At 37.6% G+C, this 25,133-nt stretch overlaps 2 protein-coding genes across 7 annotated transcripts in view; both read left to right on the top strand.

Moving 5' to 3' along the window:
• Positions 1–25,133, top strand: part of LOC118746897 — a 185,217-nt gene that overhangs the window by 100,228 nt on the left and 59,856 nt on the right. The window lies entirely within an intron of this gene.
• On the top strand, positions 4,022–25,117 carry LOC118746898. 2 transcript variants are annotated; one of them, XM_036480879.1, is made up of 5 exons: positions 4,022–4,627; positions 21,170–21,351; positions 21,703–21,993; positions 22,128–22,686; positions 22,823–25,117. In XM_036480879.1, the coding sequence occupies exons 1-5, from the start codon at positions 4,156–4,158 to the stop codon at positions 23,110–23,112; spliced, it is 1,794 nt and encodes a 597-aa protein (XP_036336772.1). In that variant the 5' UTR covers positions 4,022–4,155; the 3' UTR covers positions 23,113–25,117. The 2 variants fall into 2 exon arrangements, with proteins under 2 accessions (XP_036336772.1, XP_036336770.1); XM_036480877.1 differs by having other exon boundaries at positions 22,820–25,116.

Genomic DNA, 25,133 nt, shown 5'->3' with positions numbered 1-25,133 from the left:
TTACATAAATAATATGTCAAATTTATCAGATTTCAAGTCAAAATTTTTGGAATTTTTTTTTTTCAATTTTTTTGAAACCCAAAAGCGACCCCAACAATTTTTATTTTTTTTTATTTTTAAGTTTTCGTGTATGTCTTTTATCTAGAACCAAATAAAGAGGCCCATACAAAATTTAGTTGTAGATAATTTGGAAGACCACCCTAATATAGTGCATGTTTATGCAGTTGGGTAAATGTGTACAATTGCAAAACTAACACAAATTGCACTTGGCGCTTTGGTGAGGAAATTCAATTTTAAAAAGTCACATACGCTGTTGAGCGGCAGGGATTTGCACATGCGTGCGATGCCGAGTGCAGCTTTTTCGTTGGTGGATAGTTCGTGCGAAGGACTCATTGGTATTGGTAAATAGTTGGTTTTGCGACGGAAATATAACTGTATTTTTATGGGCGCGCGTGTGTATTGTAGAAGCTTTAAAAATAAAAAAAAATTAAGACTTTTATCAAGCATTAGGGCTGGCCGTATAGTCACTGCTGCTACACTGTGCAATAACATTCTACGCATTTGACGAAAACGAAAAATTTAGTGAAAGTTTACACCTCTCATAAAAAAATACCAAACGAATTTTTAGCCTGTACTAGAACTGGAATTGACAATATAATTTGTGGAGGTACCCTAATGCGCGTGAATACATTCATACTTACTTGGTGAAAAGTACCAAATATCCTAAGCATATTCGTGCGTCCGCTGCATGGTCATTACTGCCAAAGATTAATGCTAATCGGATAAGTGGATGCAGTGGGAAAACGTACATACGTATGTACATATGTCTGTATGTAAACGCAAAAGCGCAGAATGGTTGCGCAGAGATTTTCAATAAAATTTTCAATGTGGTTGGAAATGCATACATATTGAATATGCTTCAGTGTCCTATACGTCAGTGCCGGCTTGTTTAGAAGGCGACATACACAGCTAAAATGCCATACCGAAAAATGGTACCCAAATGATCAACCGGGCAACAAAGCTCTTCTCTGTGGTGGGCTAAGAAATTGATTCACATTGATTTATAGCGATTTTAAATTTATTGAGAATTGCAATTGAGGTACAAGAGATATGGAGTACACATGTGTACATATGTATGTATGTGTGTGCGAGTATCACTACATGCAGCGCAATAAAAAATAATTGGAGACATCTATGCGGATCATAAATATTGCATAGCACAGGAAATGCTATAAAGTTCTACGCACTTAAGCGCATATCATAAATCACAACATCTGAATGATTTAATGCAGCGCATTAACTGAATGCATTAAAAGCTCGTGGACTTTGATTACCTATCATTACAATTTTATCATTTAATTTAATATTCGTTTAAATATTTTATGTAACTCCATCACATTCTAATTCGAAATCAAAATTTACCGACAGCTATAAATTTCATTACTGATGTTAAGGATCTTTGATTTTTGTTAGCTCGCGGAAATTGTACGAAATGAAAGTATATCGTCGATATTTTTGCGAAACCGCCCATCGACCGGTTGCAAAGCCGCCTAAATCGCCGTTGCGCCAAAAATGAGATTTGGAACCCTGAACTCCAGTTATTGAGATCTATGCATAAAAATCATAAATCGTTGTTAAAACGACGATAAAAAATACAGCCTGTCAAGGCAATGCCTTCAAAGAAAACCCGTTTTTTCGCTTTCCTGCGTAATATGAGTGTCGTAAGATAGGCGGTTTGCAGTTAGTCGGTGGGCGATTTTGCAAAAACATTGACGATATGTGTAATTATCGAATGCTATGCTCAACCACTAGGTAACCAAATTGTATCCATATTCAACAAAAATGAATGTCCTTTCTGGCGAAAGGACAGCTAACGAGCTTGAGAGGTGTATAAGGCCTCTACCACTACCCATTACTTACTGCCTTCTGCGTTTACTCATAGCAAGTCTGGCGGAAGACCATCTGCGTCCGCAAAATAGTACCAATCTAAGAAGTGCAGCTGGTGCGTCTTTTATCGGCAAATCACTGTCATTTCCGTCGATTCCGCAGTGACCTGCTGCATAGCACAAAGACGAACAAGACACTCCTTGGAGAGCTTGAGGGTGTTGGATATGATGCTTGTGATTACTTTGCCATCTGAAAAGATAACTATAAATGCGGTTTTCAAAACACTTTTCAATGTTTCATCTGGCACAGGTATGTTGGGATTGCTAGCATAAACACCAGCACCTATTCTGTCCGCCATCCGTGATCTGTGTGCCAATGTATGGATTTTAATCTGGAATATTCTGTCGAAACAGATTTATTTTAGAATGGAGTCAAAAAGCTCGCAACATTCCAATCCTGGTGTTTTATCCAAACCACCTTTCTACTGCTTCGTGTCATTAAAAGTAATGCTCTCTCGAGCCTGCTGCGGTTTGAACTCTAAAATTTAGAATAGAGTCCATGCCCGAAGAGAAAGCATGGCCGCGGTTGAAAACGATGACCGCGAGCATCAGCCTTTGAACTTTGTTAAAACGTAATACGGCAGAATTTCGGAGACATAGGCACCACTCGGATGGACTATTGTACGGTATAGCCATTCTAACAACTTAGAGTTCAGACTCAGTGTTCGACTAAAAAGTCTGCCACAACCCAAATAGTTCGGGTGGCTTTGGTAAGCGTCTTGTCTGGGTGAAAATTCCAACTTAGTCTCTTAGCAAAGATATCAACAACATTGGCTTCAACAAATGCAGATCATGTCATCATTAGTACATCATTAATATTTGTATTTGCATTCATTTTACTTTTGTTTATGCTTATCTAACTCAATAAATGGCGGCTTTTCACATTTATTTTTCTTCTGCTAGCTAATTTCTGCTAGTAAAAATTTCACTAGAAAGAATTTGCAGCTCTCCCGTCTTATTAAGCTCTCGATTCAGTGCGCTCTTGAAAATTTTTTGGGTTATTTTACTAAGAAGGCACAGAAGTTCGTCTACCACTATGGACCATAGCAGTGGGCATATCACTTCCCTCTGCGCGCAACCTTTCGTAGTTAGGGGTCTGACTCTCTCCTGTCTTAGAGTGGATGTAATGGTTCTGAATTTTCAACCCCTTTGTGCCAGACGCAATTGTCTATTAGAGAGTGTTCCGTGTTATCAAAAGCACCATCCGCATCCTTGAAACGCCCCATCGCCACAGCTTCGCTCTCGACAGACTTTTCAGTTTTTCTTGTCCAACTCTGAAGATCGTGGTATACCACCTCCAACATCTTTCCATGAAGTTTCGACCTGTCAGTGAAAAGGTTCACTGCTTCCTTACCGGCAACTCTAGGCCGATGTTAGCTGATGTCACCGGTTTTTTTAAGCTTGGGTTAGATAGTATAGAGTTTCCAGAAATGTAGCCATAACCATAACTGCTATATCGCCTCTATGGGCAGTAACCCCAAAAGCTTCGATAATTAAACGGGTTTGAACAAGTTTATCGTCCATTTCAAGCGACGACTATACGGCGGGTCGAAAAGGGGAGGACAACTCTCGTACCTCGGAGGCTTTTCGTGTGGATTGGCTACAAGGAAGAACCTGGCCATAGTCCATAGTGAGGCCTAAGCAGATTTAAATTTTGTTTGATGTCGATGAGCGTTTGAAATTCTAAAATCTTAATCTTAAAATCTGCTTTGAAATATGCTTTAAAAAAATCTTCCACACGCATATGCCCGAATTAGCCAACTTAATAACATATCTTAATACAGCAGAGGCCTTAAAATTACAAAGGTGTGTGAAACTGAAATTTTCCGCATAGTTTTATGATTATTTTTCCAGTGTTTCTGAAATTGAAAACTTCCTTCATGTAAATATTCAAGGTCAGCAAGTAAAAAAAAAGATTTCCGGACATTTTATAAAGGTGAATAATGTACATATTTAAAAAATATTTTGATATTATACTTTATGCCCACCACTGCATGTAGTCATACATACAATCGTTACTTTATCATTTGCTAATAATCTTCACGCTTTCCCCTCCCAAATCTTTTCAGCTATGGACGGTGTCCTACCAAATTGTCAAATCAAATGTGATGCTGAGCCCTGCAAAAATGGTGGCATATGCAAGGAGAATTTCGCCAAACAAGAGTCGACATGCGATTGTGAACACACCAGCTTTTTGGGTGAATTCTGCATGGAAGAGAAGGGTGCCGATTTTAGTGGCGAATCGACATTGTTGCGTAAATTCGAACTTACCGGCAAAGTGGACTTTGTGCTATTGCAATTGGCATTCTCCTCTTTCGATTTGCGACGTGCCAATCGTGTGATGTTGTTATTGCAACCGACTGGTGATCGCAGTTATTACCTGATGGTAGCCATTAACGCCGATGGTCATCTGTTATTCGAAGAGGACCGCGAAGGGCCGGCGGTGGGTGCACAAATCGAACGAAGCTTTCTGAATAATGCACGCCATTCCATCTACTATATACGCAATGGCAGTGATGCCACACTGCATATTGACCGCGAAAAGGTGCCATTGACAAAGATACAGACACGTGCACCGGTGCCAACGGGTGGTGCGGGCGGAAATCGGGTACAAATTGGTGGCATCAATACGACAGATGCGAGATTTGCTGTGTTCAAGAGCTACAGTGGGTGTTTGTCGAGTAAGTAGCAATTTGGAGGCTTGTTTGTTGGTGTGAGTGAGTGCCCAGTGTTTGTGGGTGCTTAAGTGAGTTTACACGTGTGAATGGTGAAAAATTTGTTTAAGAAAAACGCCTTGGAGTCCTTGAGCTGGAAACATTTTTTTTTTTATTTTTTTTATTTAGGTTTTTTATTGTAATTTGTTAATCTAATTTTTTTTAAATAATTTTTTTTTTATTTACTTTTATGGCACAAGTATGTGTTTTTCTCAAAATAAATAAGGTTTTCTAGTTTGTAATTTATATTTAAATTTAAATAATTACATTAAATTACATTGATTCAATTTGAAAAATCATAACCACCTGCAGGCCGAATCGAACCAGAACCGGTTTGTAATTGCGTTTTATTTCTGACTTTGAAAATTCAAAAACAAATGGTTTTGATGGCATAAGTAGTGCGAAATTGTCGAACTGGTAGGCCATCGCTTTAGCTTATACTAGTTAATGAACTGGTATTTTTATCAGGGCTGCAAACCGGGTTTGAACCGAACCGGTTTTTGAACCGAACCGGGCTTCGAACCGAACCGCGAACCGAACCATTTTTATTTTGAAATGCCAAAACCGAACCGAAAACCACTCCAAAAAATGGTTTGGTTCGGTTCAAAAACCACTAAAGCATTTTTCATGTTTTGTAATAGACAAATTTGTCAAAAAATGCAACCCTATGGTAAGACTGCAAACAGTTTTGAGTTTAATGGCATCTCTGTGAGTTATAATTTGTCCATATAAAAAATGTTTGAATTGTTTTTATATGGAAGAAAATTAATATTTATCTTCTTCTTCTTCTTATTTGGCGCTGTAACCGCCTAAGCGATTTTGGCCGAGTCCAAAACAGCACGCCAGTCATTTCTCTTCTGTGCTAACTGACGCCAATTGAAAATGCCAAGTGAAGCCAAGTCCTTCTCCACCTGGTCTTTCCAACGCAGAGGAGGCCTTCCTCTTCCTCTGTTCCCAGCATCGCGGCCCGCGTTGAATATTTTCAGAGCAGGAGCGTTTCTGTCCATCCGAACGACATGGCCAAGCCAGCGGAGCCGCTGAATTTTAATTCGCTGCACTATGTCTATATCGTTGTAAAGCTCATACAGCTCATCGTTAAATCGTCTGCGATATTCGCCATCACCAACGCGTAAAGGTCCGTAAATCTTTCGCAGAATCTTTCTCTCGAAAACTCCAAGAGCCGCCTCATCAGATGCTTTCATTGTCCATGCTTCCGCGCCATACACCAGCACAGGCATGATGAGTGACTTATAGAGTGTGATCTTTGTACGACGAGAGAGGACTTTACTTCTCAATTGCCTACTCAGCCCAAAGTAGCACTTGTTGGCAAGAGTGATTCTCCGTTGGATTTCAAGGCTGACATTATTATTGGTGTTAATGCTGGTTCCCAAATAAACGAAGTCGTCCACTTTTTCAAACTTGTAACTGTCAACAGTGACGTGGGTGCCAAGACGCGTATGCTCTGACTGTTTGTGTGCTGACAGGAGATACTTCGTTTTGTCCTCGTTCACCACCAGACCCATTCGCTTTGCTTCTCTATCCAATCCCGAGAAGGCAGAACAGACGTAGCCCTTGTTTTTACCGATAATATCGATGTCGTCGGCATACGCCAGCAATTGTACGCTCTTATAAAGTATTGTGCCTGAGCGGTTCAGTTCTGCGGCTCTTAGTATCTTCTCCAACATAAGATTAAAGAAATCACACGAAAGGGGGTCCCCTTGTCTGAAACCTCGTTTGGTATCAAACGGCTCGGAGAGGTCCTTCCCTATTCTGACGGAGCTGGTGGTATTGCTCAACGTCATTTTACACAGCCGTATAAGTTTCGCGGGGATACCAAATTCAGACATCGCGGCATAAAGGCAACTTCTCTTCGTGCTGTTGAAAGCGGCTTTGAAATCGACAAATAGATGGTGTGTGTCGATCCTATTCTCGCGGGTCTTTTCCAAGATTTGGCGTATTGTGAATACCTGATCTATGGTGGATTTTCCAGGCCTAAAGCCACACTGATAAGGTCCAATCAGCTCGTTGACGGTGGGCTTCAGTCTTTCGCACAATACGCTCGATAAGACCTTGTAACCTATGCTTAGAAGGCTAATTCCGCGGTAGTTGGCGCGTATGGCGGGGTCGCCTTTCTTGTGGATTGGGCAGAGCACACTTAAATTCCAGTCGTCGGGCATGCGTTCATCTGACCATATTCTGCATACGAGCTGATGCATGCACCTCATCAGCTCCTCGCCGCCGTACTTGAATAGCTCGGCTGGCAGGCCGTCAGCTCCAGCAGCTTTGTTGTTTTTCAGCCGCGTAATCGCTAATCGTACCTCGTCATAGTCAGGCGGTGGGACAGCTACTCCATCATCATCGACTGGGGACTCGGGTTCGTCTTCCTCACTACTTTCAACGCTGCTACCATTCAGTAGGTTATAAAAGTGTTCCCTCCATAATTTAAGTATATTCTGGACATCGGTCACTAGGTCGCCATTGTTGTTCTTACAGGAGTTCGCCCCGGTCTTGAAACCTTCCGTAAGTCGCCTAACCCTCTGGTAGAATTTTCGGGCGTTCTTCCTGTCGGCCAGCATCTCAAGCTCTTCGCACTCACGTATTTCGGCCTCTCTCTTCTTATTACGGCAAATACGTCTCGCTTCCTTCTTCAGCTCCCTATAACGGTCCCACATGGCTCGCGTTGCGCCCGATCGCAGCGTGGCCCTGTAGGCGGCATCTTTTTTCTCTGCGGCTTCTTGACATTCCTCATCGTACCAGTTGTTCTTTCGGGCTCGCTGAAATCCAACTACTTCTTCGGCGGCGGTACTTAATGATCGGGAAATGTGGTTCCACTGCTCGCGTACGTCGGATTGTTGAAGAGTGCTCTCAGAGAGCAGGTGTGTGAGTCGAGTGGCGAAGAAATTGGCCGTCTGTTGTGATTGCAGCTTTTCGACGTTAAGCTTTCCTTGCATTGTTGGGCGCACATTTTTTGCTGCACAGAGGCGGGTGCGTATCTTGGCTACAACAAGATAGTGGTCCGAGTCGATGTTTGGCCCTCGGAGTGTACGTACGTCCAAAACGCTTGAAGCATGCCTTCCGTCTATCACAACATGATCGATTTGGTTTCTCGTTTTTCGATCTGGAGACAGCCAGGATGTTCTTATGCTGGAACCTAGTACTACATATTACCATATTTCGGGCCCCGGCGAAGTCGATCAGCCTCAGTCCGTTATCGGACGTTTCGTCGTGGAGGCTGAATTTTCCGACAGTGGCGCCAAAGATCCATTCCTTGCCCACCTTGGCATTAAAATCGCCAAGCACGATTTTGACATCGTGTCGGGGGCAGCGCTCATATGTACGTTCCATGCGCTCATAGAAGAGATCCTTGGACGCCTCATCCTTCTCTTCCGTCGGGGCATGGGCGCAGATGAGCGAGATGTTGAAGAATCTAGCTTTGATGCGGATTGTGGCTAGACGTTCGTCCACCGGGGTGAACGCCAGTACTCGGCGACGGAGTCTCTCTCCTACCACGAATCCAACACCGAATTTGCGCTCCTTTACGTGGCAACTGTAGTAGACGTCGCAAAGCTTCACGCTTACTTTACCTTGCCCCGTCCATCGCATTTCTTGGATGGCGGTGATGTCAGCCTTTGTCTTCCCGAGGACATCAACCAGCCGGGCAGAGGCACCTTCCCCATTAAGGGTCCGGATATTCCAGGTGCATACCCTTAAATCATAGTCCTTTATACGTTTGCCGTGGTCGTCATCAGAAAAAGGGGGTCTCATCCGAGGCTTGTTGGAATTTTTCATTGGGCGGGGTTTTAACGTGGCGGGACCCAAACCCAGCGCACGCGAAGTTTTACGCCTTCTCACTTTAGCTCGCTCCCAAACGGGTGTTTGGTTGCTACCCAGAGGATACGTGGATATAAATATCCGGACGTTGTGAGCTGCGATTTGAACCGTACGCACAAGAATCGCTTCTGGCCACTCCCAGGTGAATGGCAGTCAAAAGTTTTCCACTTCTGCGCACGGAACCATCCTCCATTAATATTTATCACCGTCAGCAAAAAAAATCAAAGCCGGAAAAACATTTTCAAAAATCAACTTAAACCTGAAAAAATGTTTCTACAAACTTTGAAGAATTTTCACAATTTTTTCACAAACTTTTAAACTTGGATTTATTCAGTTTTAGTTCGACGACGAACTATACAAAAAAAGTAAACTTTACATAAGCGAAAAAATATAGCCAAAATTGTTAAAATTTCGCGTCCCTATTTATTTTTCCACTGCTATACCTAACTGTGGTTGTTTGAGTTTGATCACAATAACAAAGCCTTTTATATTTTATATACATAGATTTGTAATATTTGTATCCTTTGGCATTAAAAAATTTAACCATTTGAACCGAACCGAACCGCGGTTCGGAAAAACCCATGTACCGGTTCTTGAACCGGTACAAGATTTTTCTAAGTGGTTCAAACCACTGAACCGAACCGCACCGTTTTTTTTTTTTTTGAGTAGTATGCAGCCCTGATATTTATTTACTGGTTTAGTTTTTCACAGCAGGGTAGCTATAACTACACATTTACATATGCATGTAGATTAGGGTGGTCCAAAAATGCGAAAAACGGGAGAAAGTAAAGTCGAAATTTTTATGCTCTCACTCCCTAGGATTGTTCTATACCGACAAAATATACCCTTATTTTTTTATTTTGAAATCAAAAAATATTTTAAGGTTGCTCAAAGCGCCAAAAGTTTTCCATTTAGTTTATATCGTTGCCTTAATATAGAAAGGCCCTATCTCACATCGTCGCTGAAATGCACAAATCCGTAACTAACTAAAATCTTTTATTGCATAAAACGATGTGAGGCCACATAATTCGATCAAATGCATCATAATCAATTAAAACGTAAATTTTCGATTTTTAGTTAGTTACGACTTTTTGTAAATCAGCGACGTTGTCAGATAGGGCCTTTCTATATTAAGGCAACGATATGAGGAAAAAACAGCTTTTCGTAGAAATGGTATAGAACAGTTAAAAGTCAATATCTTCTACCAGAAAACTCTGTTTATCTGCAGAAGATTCCCAATAATAATACCCAATTGCTTATTTAGCCGGTTTTTCATTGCAACTAATATTTATAGGTCCGCCAAAAGCCCGCAAAAACTGCGAAAATTGCCATAAGAGACTTATAAAAATCGTTAGTATTAAAAAAATGCTTAAATAAACAGTTGGGTATTATTGTTTTGAATCTCCTGCAGATAAACAAAGTTTTCTGGTAGACAAATTATGATTTTCAAGAATTCTATACCATTTCTGCGAAAAGTTTTATTTTTCTCATATAAAAATACATGCGAAATTTTGAGCGCCTTGAACGACCTCCAAATATTTTTTGATTTCAAAACAAAAAAATAGGGGTACACTTTTTTTCGATTTAGAACAATCCTAGGGGGTGACATCATATCAATTCCGACTTTACTGTTTTTGAACCACCCTGATGTACATAGTATGTATTGTTCGCTTGCTGATGCTGTCAAGAGACCGAGTATAAATTTTCCAGCAATGCGCTATTAATTCTTAAAGCTTCGCTAAGCTCCTGACGAGGGTTCACTTGACGGACTCAAGTTGTTGCATTGCTGCCGCACTAACGCACAAATGTACATACATACATACATAAATACCACATACATACTAGATGCGAGTATCCACATATAGGCCCATTGAGCCATGACCGCTTTTCATTCACTGCATTTTCTCGTAGGATATATATATGCATGTGGTGGCAGTAGTACTTGTTGTTGTTGTCGGTATTACTCTGCGTTTTTGGTACTTGATATCCATTTACGCACATGCACATGCCAAAAACAACAAACACTTCACATATTCAACAGCGCGCGTATTGCCACACTTGATTGGGGCCGGAGGGTAGAAATGAGTGAAAGCACACATGCATGTGAAAGTACTTCCCTGCAGTGCTATCCGAACTAATGAACCAAATTTCTAGTTCCATACTAGTGCTTTATGGCCAAAAACGAACCAGTCGAATAGTAGGTATGTAGATCATCCCCAGTCCAAACGCCGCGAAATGCCGTACTTTACAAAACTATTTTATTTTACTTTTTAAAATTTTATTTCGCGAGCTTAGAGCAAAAAACTGCAAATCCACTATTTTGTTGGAAAATTTAATTTTGAAGCAAGTACAATTAAAATACATCGTGGTCTAAAAAAAAACGAACTACAAATTTTATTTCTAACTGTTTCTATTCAGTGGTACGCAAAATCAGCTAAGTCCGAAATGGGCACGGAAGATATTCGTGTTGTTATTGTTCTTCCTTCGTGGTTGTAAATTCTCTAGAACCGCACCAATTCGGCACTGGTGCGTTTTTGTACCGGGAGCAAATACGCATATGTAAGTATGTCTGTATGAGTGTACGTATGTACATGAGTGTGCGTGAGTTTAGCCTACAGGAAAGTCCACTAATGCTATTCTAGTTCAAAACCGTGAACTTTAAATGATCGTGATTCAAGAGTATGAGAAAAAATAGAGGATGTGCATTAAATGTGGCATCAGGGCGAGTTTAGAGTTAAAAATTTACATATTTACAATTTTTTTTTAACCAGGGAAAGCATCGTTAGCCTGTATACTCCATCAGTATTGGACTATAACCCGAACTAAACCTCCTACTGTCCCTCCGGTGCACAGTGGTCGAAAACACTTATTTAGCGCTTAGGGAATTTTTTTTTTGTTTGTGTAATATTTTTTTTTAGTTGAAAACAGATTAATCTACAATGGTAAACAAAAAAAAATCTTTTAAAAATATATTTATATTTTATTTTTTTTTGTGAAAAGTGAACCTTTTTTCATATTTTAGACATTATTTCTTTTATTCAGAAAAACATGATGAAGTTAATATATTTAATGTTTCTTATTCTTTTGGGCTAAAAATATAGTAAACTTTAATATTAAAATTTTTTTATTTGAATTTTTTATTTTTTTATATTTTTTTAAATTTTTTTTTTTCTGTTGAAATAACTATTTTAAGCCTTATTCAGTCATCATATATTTCATAAAAAAATGCTGATATTGTGAAGCTGCAAATTTTTTGTATATTGATAACATTGGAATAAATCAAAATTAATGCAAAACATATGTTTTCAATAAGCTTTTTATTTATAATTTTTTTTTTAATTTTCAGATTAAAATGCTCTACTCAGTATCTGATAAGCTATCATATGACATACTATTTTCTTCACCTGTATTACAAAGAAGACTAATAATATCCTTATCTATAATATCATCCTTTTGGAAGAGGGCAATGAACTTTTCGATAACATGGTAATGAAAGGATCTGATGAAACAAACAGTGTATGTGCCAAGTCTTCCATTGAGTTTTTCCGTGAATTTTTTCGAGTGTGATGTAGGCGATATTTTCTAAGGTCTTTATTTCTGGCCTCGAGAGCTTCTTCTGACTTCATACCTATTGGAAGGGAATCATATTTAATAATATCTGCACCATGTATTAAAATTTTATGGACCGATGAGGGCATATAAAACCAGGGATACAAATCAACAAAAATAGTTGCTGTTTGGTATGCGTACTGCTGAAAGGCGTCCGTATTGATTTAAAAATATCCAGAAGCCATTGTCCGTAAAATAACGCTGAAACGATATATTAATAAACTGCTAACACCAGTTATTTGAGCAGCCAATTTTGATTGTTGGAAAAATCTTCTGGATGTGTTGCCATTATTAGTTGTGCCTGATCCAGGCATTGGGATATCAACCAGTATACCCATTTCTTTTCTCAGATTTGTTTGTATTTCGGTTTTCTTTTTATCAACAGTCGCCATATCACAACTGCGAATCTGCCATTTTTTAATTGGAATTCTGTAAGCGATATGCAGAATACACTCAAAGAAGCAAATCCACTCATGTAAAGTTGATAATCCACATTCGTATAAGTTTTCTTTGCACGGCAAATTTTTCACCATTTGAAGGTTGTTCATATTTTTTGGTGATGCATCACAAATTCAACACTTTTGGGATGATGTTTCTGCCACAACACTAAATACCTTCCCATCTATCATGGTCATATGGAACTGATGATGAACTTCATAATTTTGAAGTTTCGTTGGCTGAATTTTGGCTATTTGAGATTCGACATTGTTCACTTCATCACGGATTAATTCTGCTGTTTCCTTTTGACAAAGTAATTTTAGTGGTCTGCAATAACGAGTTGATGAAAGTTTGGCATTTTTCCAGAGTATGGTTGAACCGAAAACTATTTGTAATGGTACCAAGCACACCGTAAACATATGTTGGTCAATCATACAAGCGTCAACATTATCAAAATTTTGTCAATAAGTTGAGTGGCCACTACTTCCATCACAACCCCATTTGTAAATGGCAGTTATCTTAAGAGCGTTATTACTCTCAGAGTTTGTGAAATCTTGGGAATGCGCAGCAAATATTCTGGCCACTGTGTGATTAACCAAACATTGTAAAGGCACCTCAAAAGAATGATCAGTAACTTGTAGCCCATCAGGGTAGCAAATTTTTTTCGCAGACAGTAAAACATCATAAGTGGGAAATATATTAGCATTTCTCTTTTTAGTTCCATTCTGCAAGTCCATGTAAACCCTTTTTGTATAACCGCCATCAATATATAATGCTAAAGCTTCCTCTGCTGTGTATTTTATGACTTCATTATTATTGGTTAATATGGCAGATTTTAATATTTTTGGCAAATTTTCATCGGAGTTCCACATTGATACGACTACTGATGCCAGCCTTGTATAAACTAGTGCTGGCCGCAGACATGAGCTCATCGCACGGGATTTCTTTGGCGATATCAGACACTTTTTTCTTTTTTGTTTTTTCCTGGCTGTCCGTGAAGCTTATTTTGGGTCGCCCAGTACTTGGGGTTGGGTCTACCAATAAAATTTCACTATCTAACCAGACCTTGTTATTTCTGTCAAAAATCATCCGAGCCCGGTGGCTTTGTCTCCATTTCATGCTTATTTTTGTGGTGAAATTTTTTACCCTGTTGGATATTTCAATGCATTGATCCTCATTATAATTGCTTTTATCTATGATGTCGAAAACATAGGATTCCACGGCAGAAAATTTTTTAGAAGCGTCATGTTCCGCATACCATACCAAAAATAGCGCTCGCTTAGATACTGACATTGTAACTAAAAAAATTAATTTATAAAAAAAGTTGCAAAAACGTGCATCTCATTTTAAACATTTCACATAACAACACTCTACATTAATTAAAAAAAATAAAATTAGATCGATTGCATTCGAATCACAGAAGTTTACCTCTACAACAGGTGAATTTATTGGAAAACATTATAATTCTTACTAGCACTTTAAACAACAACAAATCTAAAACACGAAACACAAACACTGGACACAAACACATTTTTTTTCGTTAATACACACCTTTAACTTTAAATAAAAAAATTAAAAAGAATTTTAGAATCACTTTGAGAAATTTAATGAACAATTGCAGCTGCTTGTTAAAAAAGGCGGAAAGGTTTTTGGCTGCATCTGGTGCAACATATGCTGTGTTTGAAGCTTTACAGCTGTGCGAATATTGAGAGCAAAACAAAATGAAAAATGTCAGTGATCTATCTGATGTATTAGTAATCAAATACAAATCTGTTTTTCCGTTAAAATAGATTTTGAAATTTGATTTAATCGGAGCTAGATTGGCCATTTCTACCACTGTGCGGTGCTACCGTTAAGTCTTTCGGCGGCAGGCGGTTTGAGCGCCAAGCTCACAGTGTTTAGTGTATTCAGTTGTTAGCCATTTCATACCACAACCCGATCGTCCATATGGGTCAAGATACTGGTTTAACTTACCAAGACTCTTCTTCTGTCTTGTTCAGCTTTTCTGGATGCGTTTATGATTATTGCTGCTATATTCGAAACCGCGCTCCAGATTTCTGAGGATTCAAGTATATTTGCAACAATATTTTCAGGTGCTGGATTTCCTTTAAAGACATCTTGCAAATAATTTCGCTCTCTGTCGAACTTGTTGCAACAGAAGAATACGTGTTTAAAATTTACGGTAGAAACTTTTTAAGTAAACCTTAAACAGCCGTGACGTGAAAGCAATTAGGTTAATAAAAATTTTGCTCTCAATGAGAACGGTTTAAACGGTGGTTCCAAAAGCCCGTTCGACAAAATTTCCCTCCTTTCTTTCTTTTCTTTTTCAGTGTTAGTGATACTGCATCTGATTCTTCGAAGTCGGTTTTTTTAGCTAAAAGTTCTATCGGATGAAGGCGTGCGACAACCAAGGCAACGTCTCCAGATACTGTAATAAATGACTTGGTTATAGGCCACCAGAAGTCTTCAATGAATTTATTTAGACGATTCTAAATGATACCTTCGAGGATTATTCCCACCGAGTGGGCGAAAGTGAGACGGTTCGGTTAAAGGGAGAAGTTGGCATTTAGGCTGGGTTACTTGGTTCACTACTTTTTACGCGAGTCCCAGGCATTCGTTTTTGCGTCGTCGCAGAGACTTAGAAAATAGTCACGTTTGCTGTTCTTTATTTTTAATTACAGCAGTTTCTTTTTATGCCTAAACAATTCTCTCTGAAATTATTCAACTCGGAACCCGCTGGTAAGCAGAGGAGAGGCCCTCACTGCGATGGAAGGACCAAGTGGATAAGGCCCAGACTTCACTTGGTATTTCCAGTTGGCGTCAGTTAAAAATAGGGTCAGGTCTATATCCAACTTCCGGCCACCTATGTTGAAGATGCATTGATGGTTCGTGTTAAGAAGGAAAATATCAAGCGCGGCAAAGTCTTTTATTGACTCCCCTTGCCCCGTTCGAGTGCCCATGCATTGAAATCAATGGCAATGATAATATTTTCTTTGCCATGGGCATCGCAAAAGAGGTGGTCGACCAAAATGGTAAATTCTTTTAGGTCGATACTTCGGTTTAGATTGCAGATCACCTATTGCTGCCCGAACAAAACCGTCCCCATGGGGCCATTTGACCAATTTGGTGGTTTACCCACTGGGAGCTCACAAGCATACATATGTACATTCGCACACAAAGCTTACCGCTTACTCTCCCTGTTTTAACAACCTCTTGAGTTCCATCAGAGTCGCTATCAAAAACAACAAAATTAACAACAAACTTAACATTGTTAAACTTCCACCAATGGCGCAGACAACGTCCATAGACTGAATCTTCGTTCACGATTATTTGTGTATATACATTAGGGCGCCTCACCGAAAAAGTTGTGTTTTTTTCATCGATGTTATATATATATACATAGTATAAAGGAAAGTCGAGCTTCTTTGTACGCGGTAATATCGAAAACTACTGAACGGATTTTGACGAGATTTTCTCTAATACACTCTGTATCTATTTCGAATTTTAATAGGGCTGCCACCTGTCTAATAAAATATAAAATCCGCACCGTTCATTGGATTGTAAAGAATTAGGTATCAAATGAAAGCGATAGGCCTCTAGAAAAGAGCGAATGTCTTATTTTTTGAGTAGGGTTGCCACCTGTTAATAAAATTACTTTTTGCAATCCTAATAAACGTAGGCATCAGCTCTGCACCGTCACTGTCAAATGAAAAGACTAAGCCTCTAGATGTGTAATAATGTATTATTTTTCTGAGTAGGGTTGCCTCCTGATTAAAAACTATTAGATCTTCACCGTTCGTTGGATAAAAAAATAAGATACCAAATGAAAGTGCATGGCCTTCGCGTGTACAAAAACTTTAATTTTTTTGAGTAGGGTGGCCACCTATTTGAAATTACTATCCTATCCTAACGCAGTATAAAGCAATACCAAGATTTGTTTACCACGCTAATTTCGAAAGCTACTAAACGGATTTGGATACCATTTTGTTTTATATGTTCTATATCGTTAGGGGTATTATCTTTATTGCATAGTATTTCTATAAGGTTACCACCTGTCTAAAAACTTATAAGATCCTTGCATTGAATTACAAGAAGTGAGGTGTCAAATGAAAGCGCTTGTCGTCTAGATGTTCGGTAATGTGTTATTTTTTGAGTAGGGTTGCCACTTTTTTTTAAATTATGAGATCTTCACCGTTCGTTGGACAAAAAAATTAGAAATCAAGTAAAAAGATATTGTCTCCGGATGTGCAAAAAGTATTAATTTTTTTTTGAGTGGGGTTGCCACCTATTTAATAATTACCACATTTTTATTAATTAGATACATCCGATTTTCACAGTTCTTTCAATAAAAAAAAAAAAAAACAAGTGAAAGGATATTATCCTCACATGTACAATTCTTTAATTTTTTAGTGGGGTTGCCATCTATTTAAAAGTTACAACCTTACATATACTATGTGAAGGCTTTTTTTATTTATTGCATCAGATTTGGGCAATTCATTCATTAAAAAAAAAAATTGGTCTCAAAGGAGGCCGACTGGTTTATTATATTTTAAGACCTCCGGAAAGATCGGGAAAAAACAAAGATTTATGCGATCTGGACCGATTGGAAATCTCATTCAAAATATCATTATTTTGCTGCCGTTAATAAAATTTTTAAACAGTTTTATTCGCACCTTATAAGCTTAAACTTGTCTATCATCTGAAGTGGCGTCTTGGAAAAAAAACTTTTTTTAAACTAATTTTATTTATAAAATATTGGTTTTTGGGGTTACTTTCAAATCGGTCCATCTCACGTTGATCTTAGTATTTCTCCTAAATATTTTGGCGGAAGACTTAATTTATAAAAAATGTATAATTTCGATCGAAAAACAGTTGCTTGTATGCAGAGTAATATACCCTAATGTACATACATATGTCGTCCGAAAACAACAGCAGGAAAAAATATTACTTCAAAGTTAAAAAAAATTACCAAGGTTTTCACCATTCACCCTTTCCTTCATAGCCACTTTCCAACGCTGAGCACTCTTTCGCCTTCTTAGATTTGTAGCTTCATCATGATGTACGTTTATTACCAAACAAACAAAAACAACTTTACGGTCATAAAACGTGGAAGCAAGTAAAGTTAAAAAAACACGCTAAGGGCGTAAATACGTAAAGAGAAAAAAAAAACAAATTGTTAACTTAAATAAACAACCGCTGCTACTGTCTGGCTACTGAATTTATTGGAGGCACTGGCACAGGCACTGGCCTGTCTTCGCCTCAGAGGTTAAATGGCTACATAAGCACGGACTCAAGTCAGTAAAGGAAGCACTTTTATTCGGATTTAATGTAATTTTAAGGTGTGTGGAGTGAAAAAACTGTATCTTAATTTGACATCGATTTGCGGGAAATTGAGATTTTGACCAGTTTACGCGAAAATAAAAATACAAAGAACCAACACAAGCAGCATAAGCAACGAAGATCTAGAAACACTTTCCCATCACATAAGACTGTTTATAGTTAAGTGAATGACCAGAAAGACTACCGTCAACTTCCACCTAAAGTTATCTTATTGGGTTGGGGGGTTTCTTTACAAGCTTTCAAGACATTCCGCAACTCTGTACTTTCTCCTTGAAGGTGAGAATCGTTCTTTCCAACTAGTGCTTTTATCAAGTTCTTTAAGTTGATCTATCTTAGTCAATCTCAGCTATCGCAGCGTTGAATAGGATCTTAAAGCCACTTCCATTGCTTAGCTCAGAATTGGGACTCGCAGGCATTCTACAAAATTTTTTCAATGCGCCCTTGAGGCTAAAACAAAGTGTCAAAGCAAGACTAAAAGAGCGTATCAGAACCAAAAACGCTGCCGCCAAGGTAGGCATTGAACTCAGAACTAAGATCGGACTTCACTACAAAAACTAAATAATGATCAAAGAAAGCTTTATAAATAAAACAGTAATTTAATCACTAACGTTCAGCACAGGGTCTCTACATCTGAACACGCCCAGGAGACTTCTAAACTTAGACAACATACTCTTAGGGCTGGTTTCTCCAACTCAACTTAACTTAGTTTAGCCATTTCTTGGACTTAGTCAAGAAGAAGCTGATTGAGTTTGCCTACTTTTTAATCAGAATATTCTTGTCTAAGTCCAAAAAATAGCTAAACTAAGTTAAGTTAAGTAGGAAAAACCAGCCCTTAATGTACATTTTCCTACTACTTACAAGTCGAAAGAATCTAAGTTCGACGCTTAGTCGGTAGAATATTTAAATCAGTGACGACTAAAACAAATGCTAAACGAGCTTTTTCCACCTTTCCTTAAAATTTGTGCGGACCAGTCACGATTTACTGCGGGAAAAGCTAATGTAAAAGCTCTCCCTGAAAAAAGTCGTTTCTGTCTTTTGAAAGACTAATTAAAAGATCTGCATGAGGAGTCAAAGCATTTTTTCTGTTCTGTTTCTCTTTTGGCAATAAGAATTCCAAAAATAAAAAATAAAATATCTCCTGTTTTCTTTAAAAAAAAAAAATAAAAACTAAAAATTAAAAGAAAATTAAGTTTAAAAACGGAAAACATTTACTAAACAAAAGAAAAATATTTAAATAAGTTTCTAAAACTTAAATGGTATTAAAAAATATTTTTCTTTTTAAAACAATAACAATTTAAAATAAAATTAAATCTAAAAAAAATTTCAAAATAAAAAAATTGCTAAAAATTACATTAAATTAAAAAAAAAAAAATTGGTGTAATATAATCCAAACATTAAAAAAAAATTATCAAAAAATTAAATAAATTACTAAAAATTACATTTAATTAAAAAACACATAAAATATTTTTTAAAACAATAAAATCTAACAATTAAAAACTATTTAAATTTATAAAATAAAGAAAAATATGTTTATTTAAAAATATCTAAAAATTTAAACAAAAATTAATTATTAAACAGTTGTTTTCTTGAAATTAAAAAAAAATAGTTTTCAGTTTAAAATAATATAATTTAAAATTAAAAAAAAACTATTTAAAAATTAATTAATAAAATTCAAGATAACTACGTTTCTTTTAAACCGAACAATCTAAAAATCAAAAGAAAATTATTTTAAAATAATAAAATAAATTCCTAAAAATTAAATGAAATAAATCAAAATATTTTTCTCTTTATTTAATATAATCTAAAAATTAAATAAAATTGAACTAAAACTTAAAAAAATTAAATAAGGTCCTAAAATTTAAATGATTTAAAAAATGTGTTTTTAAAGCAATATTAGTAATCCTAGAAATTTAAAGAAACTAAATTTAAAAAAAAGTAAATGAAATAAAAAAAAAAACTTTTTTCCTTTCAAACAACACATTCTATAAGTTCTATAAAAAAAATAGATAAAAGCAAGTAATTTTTAAGCAAAAAACAAAACCGACTTCAATTCTCATATAAAAATTTAAGATTACCGTTAATTTCTTCATGATCAAATGATCGGATCTAAACCAAATTAGTATGGAACCACCTCTAAGGTATCAGCTTTCCTTTAAAATCGACTAACGTGGTCCTACGCTATGCGGTAACATACACAAAAAATAATAAAAATATTCCGGCGAATTGATAACCTCCTCTTCTTTTGAAGTCGGCTAATAAGAAAATAAAATAAGTTTCTAAAACTTGAATGCATTCCAAAAATAAATACATATATATATAAAATCTAAAAATTAAATGAAAATTTAATTAAAAAGCAAAGAAAAAAAATTCCGTTTCCCGAGGACTCCAACCTCAGATCTCTCGAATCGCACGCCAGTGCTTTGCTCACTCGACTATTGCGACTGTTGGAGCAGCTGTCAAAAGAGCTTGTTTTGTAAGACTTTCGTGCCAGAATAAACAAAATCTTTCAAACTATCTTGCCTACTGCCAAGGCGCATCTATACAAGGTGGTGTTACTAGAATGGATTATTTTATATTTTTGTCTCTGCGCTAGTAAAGCAGAATGTTATCCAAGACGAAATGGCGTAACTTTAGGATGTCAACAAAACGATATGGCGAAAAGTTTCTGCTATTTTTTTCGTTTAGTCATCAGGTACCAAAAAGCAATAACAAAATACCACCTTATATGAATACGCCTATCCTACTGCCACTCAATTGTCTTACAAAAGACTTTCAACTATCTTAGTCAGAATTGCCCTGTAAAAGTACTTGAAATCATGTAAAAAGATTTCAATTTTATATTTTGTAAATATGTTCACTTCATATAAAAGCTCAAGGAGTAAAAGCTCTTTGGTTATTTAAGTTATGTTAGATCAGCAATGACCAGAGAGCTTTTACACTATGCTCGCTCATAAAAAATCTATTAATTGGTCATGACTGGTCTTAAATTGGCAGACACAAGGCAATAGCATTTCATCGATTCACTGTTTCAGAATAAAGGGGTTACAATATGCAGAGCTTTTTAAGGATTTCTAAAAACTGTATATGTAATGTCTAATAAATTCTATAATTTTTAAAAATATGGGCTCGAGGACAAGGTCTTAGTGAAAATTTCCTAATTAGTTATAATCGTTTTCGTTTAATTGCTTATTTCGTTAAAATATAGGTTTTCTTGTTATGATACGAGTATATCGCTTTTTTAATAAACTTACCCATATGTGTATGTGTATGTTTACTAATTCAATTTTCTAGATATCTACATACAAGTGAACAATTACGTCATGAAGCCGCTTGAGGAATATATGCTCTTTACTAAATCAGGTGCCGATAATATTACGGTAATTCATCCGCAGGGCCTACGCAGCGCACAATGTATTGCTAAATTTGATATATCAGAGCAACCATCACAAGAACCAATGGTCAACGTGAGTTTGGTAAGTAATTGACGAGAATATCTGCATATAGTAGGTGCTAGGTATGAGAACGGCAAGCCCAGAACCATAGAAGTGGCAATTTAACTACAATTTTGAAATTGTAAAGACACAAACAGTAGCGATGCCACGCAAAACTAAGTAATTACTTTAGACTCTTAGGCCTGTTGGTTGATATTGGCTGCGATTGCTTTGGCTTACTGGAACTCAACAACTCAATGTTGCTATTCGCTGCATAAATTAGAATGTGTCGAAACCTGCAAGCGGCCGATAGCTTTACTAGTTTTCCATTTACCACTTTACCATACACTCATCCATATATACGCATAAACATACAAATACCAACCATTGCAGAGCGCCGAAGCCTGGGTGGAAGATCCACCGCAACGTGTACTCTACGTAGCTCAATTTGGCTATGACGTTTCCGAGAAGGAAGATTCCACACAAGTGGTATTCATAACGTTGACTTCACTCTTTGTGATCATAGTAATTTGCTGCCTCATAGAAGTGTACCGCAGTCATCGAGCTTATAAGAAACGCATCGAGCGACAAACTGACGAGGACATCATTTGGTCAAAGGAGCAAGCGACGAAAATGCATGAGTCGCCAGGGGTAACCGGCACACAATCGTACGGCTACAAAAAGGTGAGTGTGTGTGTATGTGTGTGTGCATGTGTGTTGTAGCGGGAGCACAATGCGAAAGCAGAATTGGAATTGAAAAGGTGATTAGTTCCAATTAAACTGTAATTTACATTGTTCTCTCTTTCTCCCGCTGGCAGTTGCCGCAAGATGAAAAGAAGCCAGGCAATGGAGCGCCACTTGTGGGTATTTTGAAAAATGGCAGCGCAGCTACAACAACAGCTGCGGCTGCTGCTGCAACAACACCGCCGGCCAAGGAGAATGGAAGTACGAAGAAAAATGGCGATATACCACTGGGTCATATTGATGCACGCATCGATGAAGAGAATGAAGACGATGATGTTGATGACAATGAAGGCGATGATTTGGTCAGTGCGGCGAACAAAAAAGCGGAAGTGGACAAGAGCTTAGACGAAGCTTTGGAAGCAGAACAGTGTAAAGAGCAGGTGGAGCAGAAAGAGATTAGTGCGAATGCATCACAGAAAGGCGCTCAGGCGGCAAATGAGGATAAGACAAGGCAGGCAAGTGGAAAAGAAATTAGCGCAGATGCAACTGAAAAATCGAATGAAAAACCAAGCGAAGGTGGTGGTGGTGCCACCAACGAAGAAACGAAAACGAAGGAGGGAGGTAAAGAAACAGCAGACAAGGACAAGTCGAATGCAACAGCAGCCACACCGACAACAAAACAATGCAGTGGTGGTATGTAGCGGAATAGAAGCTAATTTTTAAAGCTTTACATTCTTATTTTTTATTATAATTTTTTTCTTAAATACCTATTTCATTTGTGTATTACCAAAACAACTTCATTTCTTTTACGCATTCAAATATTTAGCAGACGTTCAAGCAGCAAGCAAAAGCACAGCGTTGCCGCCTTTAACGTCAGCGCCGCCACATAATCCGGAGAAGGAGACTCAAACGCCAGCACAAATAGGGGGCGATACGGTAGATGGCCAACAGCGGCAAGGACAGCAGTCATTGCCTGCGACTACAAATGGCACAACAGCCAATGGCCATGGCACGGTAAGCAAGCGATATTGTGTTGAGAATGGTGCAGGTTTAGCGTTAATTGGCTTAGCACCTTTATGTTCCATAAACGAAACCGATTTATTGCTTGAATCAGATTGATTTCATTATGTAAATATGCATTAGTGGCATTTTTTGTTATTTGTACATATCACGCTTGTTTGTTTTTTTACGCTCGTATAGAATGCAAGTACTTGCTAATACAATACGTAGACATGCATACGTACATTTGTAAATATGTTTAAGGTAAATCCAGCAGAAGATGTAAACAAGTGCCTACAAACGACTACCTCATCGCCAAAGCATTTATGTAATTTTTCAAGACCATAGGCCATTTGCCGATAGACCATAGACCATATCTTATAGATTATATGTATATTGTCCAGGGATCGCATCATACCTCATGCCTCATGGATCACAGTTCATAAATCATAGATCATGAATTATAGCTAATAGACTACCTCAGCCCTATCAGGAACATTTTCAGACCGTTTTCGAAACATTTTGGCATTAGCACAGTACCTTTTTTTGACTAATAAATGGTCCATTCGGAACCTTTTCAAAACGTTAAACATCACGACTCTTTTGCCGTTTCGCGGTCATTTAAGACTAGTTCAAGACTATTTCAGAAACTAGTTTGGCATAATTGTGGGGTAGTTCGAAAATATTCACGATGACAAAGCAGTGTACTGGTCTCGAAGAGATTAAATTAATGTTTAATTTCTAGCCTAACCTATTTCTGTACATTTGAGGACTATTTCATGACAAGTTTGTGACTAGTACGGGCCTATTTTGGGTTGGTTCCAAACTAGGCACGATGAAAAAGTCGTGTACTGGTCCCGGCTATATGAATAAAACGAAATGAAATTAATGTTTGTTTTCAACCTAACCTATTTTTGTATATATCTTAATCGCATAAGGCTTTGCCAAGCCGTACACAGATGTTTGCACATTAGATTTCATGAGTACCTGGTACTTACCCGGCTTTATGCCTTAAAAAGCTATCTAATTAATAACCTCCGTTCTCCTATGGATGTCCAGTCCCGTTTCTTCATTATCTAAAATTCTGTCAAGTTTAGCTATAACCTTGTGGATAAATATTTACGCTTTCGCAGGTTGGCGCTTTATTTGGTCAGCTCTATTGTGGTCGAAAGGAAAGACACTAGAACTGTGAGAACATTCGAACTTTAACTTTATCTATAACCGCTTTTTAAGCTAGACTCAATGGGTCTAAATCTGCATCCATGAGCAATTCCTTAAAGAACACACTTTTATAGACTTTTGATAGTTATATATATGAAGTTGTGAAAGGTCCGTACTGCGAACCAATGGGCTCTATGTGATTTTCTTCACACTTGATAACATTCATTCTGTATCTCGGGCGACCTGTTCATTCCACTAGAAGACCATGTATTCTAAGTAAGTGTAAGCGGTTCAATGCACCACCAACTTAAAAAAGACGGTGCTCCAACGTACGCCAAGTTGGTTTTAATAGAACGAAGACGATTATGACATTAGTCGGCAAGACGTTTCGACGTGGTTTCAAGCCGTGTACTTAAGTTACTAAGATTCACACTCACCAGCACGAAGACAGACATATCTTTATCATTGTTCCAGTGTGTCGTAGTTAGAACCTTAGTGAGCTCAGAAGTACTTAGTACTACTGATAAATCAGCGAACATCGGTTAACTGAGAAGCGAGAGGTTTGTAGAACAGGTAGGGTCCACACAGCCTTTGCTAAACTTCCACCATCCCTTTCAGAGCCATTAAGGCGGGTGTGGAGGTTCATTGACTAGGCGGCATTCTAGCCTCCGTCAGAGAATTTTTACTCATAGATTATAAATTGTGGATCATAATCATAGAACAGAGAACTATAGGTCATGGATTATAAATCATGGATTATGGATCATAGGCGAGAAATAGGTGTTAAATCATTAAGCGTATTTAGATCAGAAATTTTAGATCACATTTTAAAAATTATTTAATCGCATATCGCATTGAATGTCAGGGACATAACTACAAAATTTAAGTTTCTTAAATTTCAAATTTGGAGAATCCTTATTCCTTTTCTATTTGCGTACATAAATTTATCAGGTTTGTAACACCTTCTGCTGGATGTTTTT

This window comes from Rhagoletis pomonella, unplaced genomic scaffold (assembly GCF_013731165.1).
Source record: "Rhagoletis pomonella isolate Grant_MI unplaced genomic scaffold, Rhpom_1.0 Rhpom_scaffold_00011, whole genome shotgun sequence".
NCBI classification, from domain to species: Eukaryota; Metazoa; Arthropoda; class Insecta; order Diptera; family Tephritidae; genus Rhagoletis; species Rhagoletis pomonella.
This window is presented reverse-complemented; position numbering and strand designations above follow the sequence as displayed.

Excerpts from the sequence above, each read along its gene's own strand:
- LOC118746898 (XM_036480877.1), top strand. The coding sequence starts at position 4,156 with ATGGAAGAGAAGGGTGCCGATTTTAGTGGCGAATCGACATTGTTGCGT. Across the intron at positions 4,628-21,169 it reads CTACAGTGGGTGTTTGTCGA|ATATCTACATACAAGTGAAC; the intron begins GTAAGTAGCAAT and ends TCAATTTTCTAG. Across the intron at positions 21,352-21,702 it reads CAATGGTCAACGTGAGTTTG|AGCGCCGAAGCCTGGGTGGA; the intron begins GTAAGTAATTGA and ends CAACCATTGCAG.